This window comes from Scylla paramamosain, chromosome 11, assembly GCF_035594125.1.
Source record: "Scylla paramamosain isolate STU-SP2022 chromosome 11, ASM3559412v1, whole genome shotgun sequence".
NCBI lineage: Eukaryota > Metazoa > Arthropoda > Malacostraca > Decapoda > Portunidae > Scylla > Scylla paramamosain.
This window is the reverse complement of record NC_087161.1, coordinates 3,775,001-3,785,000: the sequence shown is the minus strand read 5'-3', so window position 1 is coordinate 3,785,000 and position 10,000 is coordinate 3,775,001. Positions and strand designations below refer to the sequence as shown.

The following is a 10,000-nucleotide window of genomic DNA, read 5'->3' as shown; positions in this document are numbered from 1 at the left end:
GCGGGGAGAGAGAGAGAGAGAGAGAGAGAGAGAGAGAGAGAGAGAGAGAGAGAGAGAGAGAGAGAGAGAGAGAGAGAGAGAGAGAGAGAGAGAGAGAGAGGTAAAACACAATTAAAGTACAACAAACAAACAAAGACAGGTGTGAATTATTAAAAGCCCCCCAAAAAAAAATAAAAATAAAAATAGAAAGGAAAAGAGAATAAGTAAATAAAAACAACAACAACAACAACAACATACAGGTAGACGCGATATGTAACACAAGTAATTAAATAACAATTGAGCAATAAATTCAATTACAATTCAAAAAAATATCCCCTCACTTTTCCTCTCTCTCTCTCTCTCTCTCTCTCTCTCTCTCTCTCTCTCTCTCTCTCTCTCTCTCTCTCTCCCTTCCCCTTCACCAATCACTGACTCACTCACCTCCATTCCCTTCTAACTGTCTCTCTATCACCCATTCTCTCTCTCTCTCTCTCTCTCTCTCTCTCTCTCTCTCTCTCTCTCTCTCTCTCTCTCTCTCTCTCTCTCTCTCTCTACAATCCTTCCTTCCCCTCATTTCATCCTCTCCATCCGTGTCTTTCCTCCCCATTTTAAGGAAACAACCATTCCCTATCCCCTAAATTTCCCCTCACTCCTCATAGTTCCCCTCATTTTCTTTCCCTCTCTTATTGTTCCCCCGCTCACTCCCTCATTCTCCCCTCACTCTGCAGCATTCTCCCCTCACCAGCCAACTTTTTCCCCCTCTCTCCCCAACTTCTCTCACCACTTCCCCTTACCTTTCACGCCACTTCCCATTCTCTCCCCCTCACTACCCAACATCACACATCCCTTCGATACCATCTCCCCTCACTCTCATAACTTTTCCCCTCAGCCCAACCTTTCCTGTAGTTTCCCCTCTCCCTCCCCCCAGCCTAGCCTTTCCCCCTCACTTCCCAACTTCTCCCTTCCCTTTACATAAGTTCCCCCTCCCTCCTACAAGTTTTCCCCTCACTCTGTGTATCTGTTCACTTGATCTTCCTTATATGGATGATAGTAGTAACAGTAAACATTAAAAGGGCTCATTCCCCTCAGATTTTGATTTTTTCCCTCATTTTCCCTCTTTTTTCCTTCATATATTGCCTCTTTCCTAACTCCCCAATAGCTTCTAACAATGCTCTTACTCCCTAACAAGTTTCCACAAATTTCCCCTCATTCGTAAGTTTTTCCCTCACTTATGTTTGTTTGTTTTTTTCTAATCCCGATCTATGTTTCCCCTCATCTATGGTTAATTGTATTGTCTTCGTGCCTTCCAGCTATGGGATGAGGGGAAACTTGGGGCTATGAAGAATAAAGGAGTGAGGGGAATGGGGAAATAATCTGTTTGGAGATGGACCAATCAGGAAGTAAATGAGGGGAAATGTTGCGTTAAAGACAGGATGTATGTTTTGTTGGAGATGAATAAGACATAAACTGAGGGGAAAGTTATTGATTGCGTCGGTTTGAGGGGAATAAGTAGTGGAGATAAGGAAGGACTTAAATGAGGGGACAGTTTGATAATGAGAGGGGAAAAGAGAGGTCTATTTTTGAAGATATGGTGGCCAAAAAAGAGAGAGTGAATAAGGAGTTAGAAAGTGAGGGGAAAATTAAAGCAGGAAACTTTTCCCTCACCCATCACTGTTGCTCATCTCACCCCCTCAAAAAAAAAAAAAAGTTTCCCTCAATTCATATTTCTCACCCCTTTTCCTCAACTACCCTCAGATTGTCTCCCCTCACTCTCATCTTTCCCCCCTCATTCCCCTCTCTCCCCGAAAGGCTTTTCCCCGATATCCCTTCCTTTCTCAACTCTGCCTTCTCAATTTTCCCCGTCCTCAAAGCTTTTCCCTGCACTCTCAACTTTCCCTCACAATTCCTCATCTCCCAAAAAAGTTTCCCCTTAATTTATGGATTTCTCACCCCTCAACTACCCTCACCATTTCTCCCCTCAACTTTCTCCTCTATCCCTCAATTTTTTTCCTCTCACTCCCCTCTATCCCACAAAAGCTTTTCCCCTCAATCCCCTCTATCCCGGGAAACCTCTCCCCGTCACTCGTATAACCAAAAGACACACCCATTTCTCTCACAAGTTTTCCTATCAATTTCCCCCCAAAGCTTTTCCCCTCACACTCAACTCTCCCCTCTCAAGTCTTTCCCTTCCCCCTCACTCACTGTTCCTTATCTCGCAGAACAGTTTCCCCGTTAATTTATGCATTTCTCACCCATTTCCCTCAACTACCCCACTTTACCCTCTCATCTCTCTCCCCTCACTTACTTTTGGTGAGGGTCATGGTCTTGCTGCCCTCGTGAGCCGATATGAGGCCCTGGCAGGTGGCGTCGGCGCTCTGTGCAAGGCTCCACGTCTGTGTGTTCCCCTGGTGGCGTGGGTGGTCGTAGATGAAGCAGCGGTAGCGGTCCTCGTCTGACTTGGCAAAGATGTGGTCCACTTTCCCCACAAGGTAGTGGTTTGACCCCTCCTTCCACCACCCCAGGCACACCAGCTCCTCCACTGTGGATGGAAGGTGGGTTGGGTTGGTTGGGTTTGGTTGCGTTGGGAAAGGTGAAGAAGAATTAGAGGAAGAAAAAGAGGAAGAAAAAGAAGAACAAGAACAAGAACAGAAAAAGGTTTGAGGTGTTGGGTTGGGTTGAGTTGGGTTTGGTTTGGTTGAAGAAGAACAACAACAAGAAAAGAACAAGAAGGAAAGGTTTGATTAGGTTAAATTGAGTTGGGATGGGTCTGGTCTAGTTTGGTTTAGTTAGGTTAAGTTGGAATGGCTTAGGTTAGGTTACCTTAGACTAGGTTAGGTTAAAGAAGAAGAAAAGAAGAAGAAGAAGAAGAAGACGAAGACGAAGAAGAAGAAGGCTTTGATTAGGTTAAATTAAGTTGGGATTAATTTGGTTTAGTTGGGTTGAGTTAGGTCATGTTAGGTTGTCAGGTTAGTTTAGTTTAGTTTAGTTTAGTTTAGGTTAGGTTAAGCAAAGCCAAGTCAGGTCAGGAGGCACTGGATACGAAAGGGTTGAGTTCAATTATGTTAGTTATTTTTCTATGTTCCTTCGAGTCAAGCGGTGTTACTGATGCTAACGGTGATGGTGATGGTGATGGGTGAGGAACAGGGCTGTGAAAACTAGTGGAATGGAGGAACAGAAATATAGAGAAATGGATGAAAGAGGGTTTGAAGAATGAAGGGAGAGGTGAATGGATGGATGGGGAGAATGGATGGATGGATAGAACCCTTTCACTTCACTAACCTACATCTCTTCACTTCAAATAAGACTGGAAACTATATCACAGCCTCTTAAGTTTCTATATCTACTTGTTCTTCCTTTGTGTTCGTCAGTGACTTAATGGGATGAGGGGAAAAGGTAATGGGAACTGAGGGGAGAAGAATAATGGGGAGAAGTAATGCATGTGTGCTAAATGAGGCGAGAGAGAGAGAGAGAGAGAGAGAGAGAAGAGAAGAGAAGAGAAGAGAAGAGAAGAGAAGAGAAGAGAGAGAAAGAGAAAGAGAGAAAATGTGTGTCGGTGATGATTGAGGTGAGTGAGGGGAAGCGGAAATAAGTGAGGGGAAACTAGGGTAAGTGAGCGAGTGAGGGAATGAGTGAGTTAGTGAGTGAGCGAGGGAAAACAGAAATGTGACTGAGGGGTGAGAGCAGAGAATGAGTGAGCGAAGTGAGGGGAAAGAGGATGGGTGAGGGGAGATAAACTAGAAAGCGTTGGTGTATTGGTTGCTGTGACCATCATACACTGCTATTTCTCTTCCTCCTCCTCCTCCTCCTCCTCCTCCTCCAGCAGTGGGGTGGAGAAAAGGGGAACTGAGGGGAAGTGAGGGGACGTGAGGGGACGGGGGATAAAAGATAGCCGGTTACTGATTGGCTATTGAAAGTAGGAGGCTGTGGTGTTTTTTCTTCCTCCTCCTCCTCCTCCTCCTCCTCCTCCTCCTCCTCCTCCAATTCGTCCTCCTTCTCCTCTTCCTTTCAAACAAAATTTCTTCCAATTCTGCAACAACAACAACAACAACAACAACAACAACAACAACAACAACAACTACTACTACTACTACTACAACAACTACGATTTATAATAATAAGAGAGGAAAGGATAAAGAGAAGAACAAAGACAAAGGAAAATAGGATAAAACAACAATTATTCTCTCTCTCTCTCTCTCTCTCTCTCTCTCTCTCTCTCTCTCTCTCTCTCTCTCTCTCTCTCTCTCTCTGTCAAAATTATGTCTGGACAGTGACGGTAACGACGTGTGTGTTTGTGTGTTGTGTGTGTGTGTGTGTGTGTGTGTGTGTGTGTGTGTGATCGAACAATTCATTTTCCCATCAAAGTTCCCCTTTTTCGCTGAGTCAATGTGAGGGGAAGCAACCGTAAATTATCATAACACACACACACACACACACACACACACACACACACACACACACACACACACACACACACACACACACACACACACACACACACACGTCACAAATGTCCTTTTCCAGACATAATTGAGAGAGAGAGAGAGAGAGAGAGAGAGAGAGAGAGAGAGAGAGAGAGAGAGAGAGAGAGAGAGAGAGAGAGAGAGAGAGAGAGAGAGAGAGATTGATGAGAAACTAGAAAGGAAAACATTATCTCTACAGAACAGTTCCTGAGAGAGAGAGAGAGAGAGAGAGAGAGAGAGAGAGAGAGAGAGAGAGAGAGAGAGAGAGAGAGAGAGAGAGAGAGAGAGAGAGAGAGAGAGAGAGAGAGAGAGAGAGAGAGAGAGAGAGAGAGAGAGAGAGAGAGACAGACAGACAGACAGACAGACAGACAGACAGACAGACAGACAGACAGACAGACAGACAGACAGACAGACAGACAGACAAACAGACAGACAGAATAATCACCGAAAGAGGGGAAAGAAACCAACCCTGTAATTTCCCCTTGACCCGGCGGGTTACTCCACTCACGAGGGGAAAGAGGAGGGGGGAAGGGTGAGGGGAGGAAAGGGTAAGAAGTAAATGGGAGGGGAAGGTGAGGGCAAACGAGGGGAGGAGGAAAGGGGGAGGAAGGGTTGTGGGAAGCTTATGAGGGGTGAAATGCAAACGGTAGGAGGTGAGGCGATGAGGGGAGGGGGGAGCGAGGGGAAGAGGAAGGGGAAATGTAGTGTAGGTGATGAGGGAGGGAGGAGGAGGAGGAGGAAATGAAGGGAAATGGAAAAAAGACCATCAATGAAGTACGTAGCGCTCTCTCTCTCTCTCTCTCTCTCTCTCTCTCTCTCTCTCTCTCTCTCTCTCTCTCTCTCTCTCTCTCTCTCTCTCTCTCCTATAGTTTTTAGTTAAGTCGGGAAAACAATAGCATTATTAACTACAATAACTACTACTACTACTACTACTACTACTACTACAACTACTACTACCACCACCACCACAACTACTACTACTACTACATCAACTATACTTAAACCATTACAAACAATTAATTCCCTACTGCTACTACTACTACTACTACTACTACTACTACTACTACTACTACTACAATTCAAACAGCAGACAGTCAGCAAATACTTAGCAGAGAGTCAGTTAGTTACGAATACCAGACACTTCCCCTTACCCTGCTAACTCCTGCTAACTTTTATTTCAGAAGTTAGCAGAAGTTAGCAGGAGGCGGAATGGGGTCAGAGCATCAGCAGCAGGTCGTGAGTCGATAAACACGAAGTCAGCAGGTCAGCAGGGAGTAAACGAGGTCGAGTCAGCAGGCAGTCAGCAGGGAGACAGTGAATGGTCAGCAGGGAATCAGCAGGTGAGCAGAATAGTAGTGAAGGAGGAAGTAGAGTCAGTAGGTAGTCAGTATATAGTCAGCAGGTAGTCAGAATCAGCAGATGGTCAGTCGATATAGTCAGCAGTCAGTATGTAGTCAGCAGAGTCAGCAGAGAGTCAGCAATTGGTATGTAGGTAGTAGGTAATTAAGTCAGCATTATAGTCATTATAGTCAGCAGGGAGTCAGTAGATAGTCAGGGATTGGTCCAGAAACAGTCAGCAGGAAGACAGTATAGAGTCAGCAGCTGGTAGGCAGTCAGCAGATGGCGCCCCTCTTCCAGTCACCCCGTAGACAGTCAGCAGGGAGTCAGCACCGAATGAGCAGGTAAGGAACACACAGTCAATAAATTCAGACACCTACTTAATAACAAATGAGGCCAAAAGTTGAACAGCAGGCAATAAATATGAACGAGACAGCAGAACAACAGAGAAATCAGCAAAGACTCAGCAGGTAATTCAGCAGTCAAAGGTACTCAGCAGGTAATTAAGCAAGCAGTCAAAGGCACTCAGCAGGTAATTAAGAGGTTAGTCAGCAGGTGATTAAGAGGCTGGTCAGGAAGCACTCAGCAGGTAGTCAGCAGGTAGTCAGCAGGTAGTCAGCAGTAGTCAGCACTCACGCAAACTCTCTGAGGCAGGCACGTCTGGACACGCCTGGTGACGGAACAGCAGGCGGTAGTCTTCTGAGCAGGAGTCCACCTGGGGAAAGTAAGCAGGTAAGTCTCTCTCTCTCTCTCTCTCTCTCTCTCTCTCTCTCTCTCTCTCTCTCTCTCTCTCTCTCTCTCTCTCATTCCTTTAGTATTTTTTTTACTTCCAACCTTTAATGATTCACTTTTCACCTCCCTTTACACTCTCTCTCTCTCTCTCTCTCTCTCTCTCTCTCTCTCTCTCTCTCTCTCTCTCTCTCTCTCTCTCTCTCGACGTCAAATGTTTTTTGACCTTCCTCCTTATTACATAATTGTGAAAGAGAGAGAGAGAGAGAGAGAGAGAGAGAGAGAGAGAGAGAGAGAGAGAGAGAGAGAGAGAGAGAGTCCATCCACATTCAGCCTAAACCCAGAAACGCTACTCTGATATTTCCCACTGGCACCGCGCACTCCGTTTTCTGTGAGTGTGAGAGAGGCAAGAGAAAACGGGAACTGAGGAGAAAGAAAACGAGGAGAAAGAAGGGGAGGGGTGACTATTATATATTCTCCCCGTGATGGCCGCTTGCACCCCGCTGCCTGATTACATGGGAGGGAATTATAACGAGGTCCCACGCTGTAGTAAAACCTCATTACTACGAAACATAATGACCGCCAGGCTTTACGGTGGGGGGTGAGGGGAGAGAGGGGGGCGGGTGAGGGGAGGGAGGGGAAATGTAGGCCGGGATGCGAAGTGTTAAAGGTGGGAAGGTTCTAGAAACTGGGAAGAGGGAGGGGAAAGGGGAGAGTGAGGGGGAGAGTTGGAGAGTGAGGGGAGAATAAGGGGAAATGGGAGAAGGGGAGAAAATTAGAGTTAAGGGGAGGAAATGGTAAGGTTTAGAGGTGAGGGGAGTAAGAATGGGGAGAGAGAAGATATGGTGGACGGGAAATGGTAAGACAGAAGTGAGGGGAGTAGGAATAGGAAGGGAGGGGGGAAAGAGGGGAATGGTTGAATAAATTTTGTAGGTGAGGGGAAGGAAACAGTGAGGTTGTCGTGGAGGGGTTAGCATGTGAGGGGAAAGTGATGGGAAAGGTTATGTATGTTTAGGTGAGGGGAAAGTGAGGATAAAAGGGGAAACAAAGAAAAATTGGCAGAGGTTTGTAGGTGAGGGGAAAAAGAGAGAAGTAGTAGCGTGAAGGGTTTGAATGTGAGGGGAAAATGAGGGGGAAAGAAGTGGCTAGTGTAGAAGGGAAAAGTTTAGTAGAGAGGGGGAGGGGAAACCGAGGAATGGGACGTGTGAAAGGGACTGAAAGTGATGGAAAAGAGGGGAAAACGAAAGAGAACATAAGATTAAGAAAGAAACGGAAAAGAGGGGAAAAAAAGAAGTGGGGGAAACTATGCACGGGTTGGAGGTAAGATGAGGGTAAAAAGAAAAAAAGGAAAAGAGAGAAAAGAAAATGGGCAAAAGAGGAAAAGAAAAGAAAGTAGAATGAGGGGAAAAAGAGAGAGGGGAAAAAAAAAAAACAGGTAGTTGTAGGTCAGGAGGAAGAGAACGAGGGTAAAAAGAGAGAGACAGAGAGGTGGGATGGGGAGTGGGTTAGAGGGGAGTGGGTGAGGGGAGAGAGTGAGGGGAGAGGATGAGGGTTGTTAGCTGGGAGACACACATTTATTAAACGGTAAATTACTTTGTTCTCGCGCCGCAAAATAGACACGAGGGAAACAGGTCTAATACAGGGTCTGCGAGGGGAAAAATTATTCGATCCTCCTCCTGGGAAAATATATGGAAATTAGCACATTTTTTCCCCTCACCTCTCCACCCACCCCTCCTCCCCGCTTTTTCCCCCTCTCTCTCTGAAGCACATATATTTCATAATTACGTGCAGTTAGATACTTTTAAAACACACACACACACACACACACACACACACACACACACACACACACACACACACACACACACACACACAGGGGAGGGGAAAAAAGGGGAAAAATGGTTGTGTTTTTCATTAATTTTCGTTAATCTCGTTTACTTCGTGTTAAGAATTCATTATAAGCATTAATTATTTGCTTATTTTTTCCCTCCTCTTCCTCTTCTTCTTCCTCCTCCACCTCCTCGCCCTCGTGCCCTAGTTACCTTTTCTCCTCCTCCTCTTCCTCCTCCTCCTCCTCCTCCTCCTCCTCCTCCTCTAAGTGACCTGTCTTGTTTTTGATAAATTTTTATTTTTATATTTTTTTTACTTATCAAGGTCTGTTTTTTTCTTTTCTTTTCTTTACTTTTTTTTTAAGATTCTATAAAAAGACATGTACATACTTCTTCTCTTCTTGTTTCTGGACGCATTCTTTCAAAAATCATATATGCATTTGCCTTAATTCATATATATATATTTTTTTCTTTTCCCTTTTTCCTTTCAATTTACAAAACATTTATTCCGTATTATTATCATTTTTTTCTCACACTTTTAACACTCATACTTGTGCTTCCCATGACGTCAAATGTAATAACAATAATAATAATAATAATAATAATAATAATAATAATAATAATAATAATAATAATAATAATAATAATAATAATAATAATAATGAGTGTATATTTTCTTCTCGTATTCCGTTATCACCGTTCATTTATTTCCTTTCAATTACAAACCACCATCAAAATCAGTGCCATGTTTTGTTCTCACACACACACACACACACACACACACACACACACACACACACACACACACACACACACACGTTACTAACACATACAGAATAACCAGTCAAACTTATAAATAAACAACGACATAAGAAATAATTCATAAGAGCGATTAATAAATGAACTAAATAGCTAACCAACAAACCAACAAATTAACCTGCTATTTTAATGTGCCAAGGGATATATACAGAGAGAGAGAGAGAGAGAGAGAGAGAGAGAGAGAGAGAGAGAGAGAGAGAGAGAGAGAGAGAGAGAGAGAGAGAGAGAGAGAATTCACCTCTAATAAATCTAAACAACAGGCGCCCATTACCATCTTCCCTGCTGCCATTACTGAACTAAATACACAAACAAACAAGAAAGTAACTAGCTAGCCAACGAGCCAACAAACCTGACAAACTAGCTAATTAACTAATTATAGCAATAAAAAAAGAGAACTCCCGTAATGGTTAAAGAAAAATATATCCATTGAACGTCCCATTTCCACCCCCATCACTGGTGCCTATTGTCCTACTGAGCAAGACAAACAAGACGAGACAATCTATGGAACAAATAAAGAACCAACTAGAGGAATCAATAAAAATAAATAAATAAATAATAATAAGTAAATGCTGCCTGGACACACCCATTACTTCACCATCACTGCTTCTATTATCTAACTAAATAACAAGATGAATAAAACAACAAAAATAAATAAATAACCAAAGCACTCATTCTCTAAATAAACAAAGCAATTAAAAAGGAAGATGAAACACTATTACTAAAAACTGAAAAAATAAAATAAACAAAAAAAAATAAGTACATAAAAAAAAACAAGACAAATAAACACAAACCTCACATTCCAAACCCCAAACAATAAAATAAATAAACAAATACACAAAAAATACA

The 10,000-nt window shown here is 43.5% G+C and overlaps 1 protein-coding gene across 1 annotated transcript in view; it reads right to left on the bottom strand.

Moving 5' to 3' along the window:
- Positions 1-10,000, bottom strand: part of LOC135104839 (uncharacterized) — a 117,222-nt gene that overhangs the window by 11,197 nt on the left and 96,025 nt on the right. Inside the window, exons 6-7 of the mRNA XM_064012507.1 lie at positions 6,414-6,492; positions 2,285-2,518 (exon numbers count right to left, since the gene is read on the bottom strand). Of these exons, the coding sequence (XP_063868577.1) occupies positions 2,285-2,518; positions 6,414-6,492 (313 nt within the window). The remainder of the gene's footprint in view (positions 1-2,284; positions 2,519-6,413; positions 6,493-10,000) is intronic.